The sequence below is a fragment of the Eimeria mitis genome, genomic scaffold (genome assembly GCF_000499745.2).
Source record: "Eimeria mitis Houghton genomic scaffold, Emh_scaff1952, whole genome shotgun sequence".
In the NCBI taxonomy this organism is placed as follows: Eukaryota; Apicomplexa; class Conoidasida; order Eucoccidiorida; family Eimeriidae; genus Eimeria; species Eimeria mitis.
This window is the reverse complement of record NW_013570276.1, coordinates 7,605-8,067: the sequence shown is the minus strand read 5'-3', so window position 1 is coordinate 8,067 and position 463 is coordinate 7,605. Positions and strand designations below refer to the sequence as shown.

The 463-nt window shown below is 40.0% G+C and overlaps 1 protein-coding gene across 1 annotated transcript in view; it reads right to left on the bottom strand.

Moving 5' to 3' along the window:
• Positions 1-463, bottom strand: part of EMH_0046380 (uncharacterized protein) — a gene marked incomplete at both ends in the record, with an annotated part of 5,927 nt that overhangs the window by 1,516 nt on the left and 3,948 nt on the right. The window contains one exon of the mRNA XM_013496158.1: positions 217-420. Coding sequence (XP_013351612.1) covers positions 217-420 — 204 coding nt within the window. The remainder of the gene's footprint in view (positions 1-216; positions 421-463) is intronic.

The window sequence follows — 463 nt, the reverse complement described above, 5'->3', positions numbered from 1 at the left end:
TATATATATATATGTATACAGAGAGAGAGAGAGAAAGAGAGAGATAGTATTCATGTACACAGTAAGATTCATTACTTACACACGATACTTTCAACGACAAAACCACCCCTAAACCCTAAACCCTAAACCCTAAAACCCTAAACCCTAAAACCCTAAACCCGAAAACCCTAAACCCTAAACCCTAAACCCTAAACCCTGGTATATATAATATAATACCTTTGAGATGCCTGCGGTGAGTTTCGTTTTGATAGAGAACTCTGGCTGTCCGTCTCTGTGTTGTAGTTTATATTCTATTGTAGGGTTTAGTTTCTCTATAGCGTTTCTTATTAACCAGGGGACCCCCAGTTGCTCCGCTATAGGAGACATACTCGTACTCCTGCTTCTATCAAACTCCCACTCACCCAAAAACCTGTTTATCACCTGAACACATAAACCACAAACCGTAAACCCTAAACCCTAAACC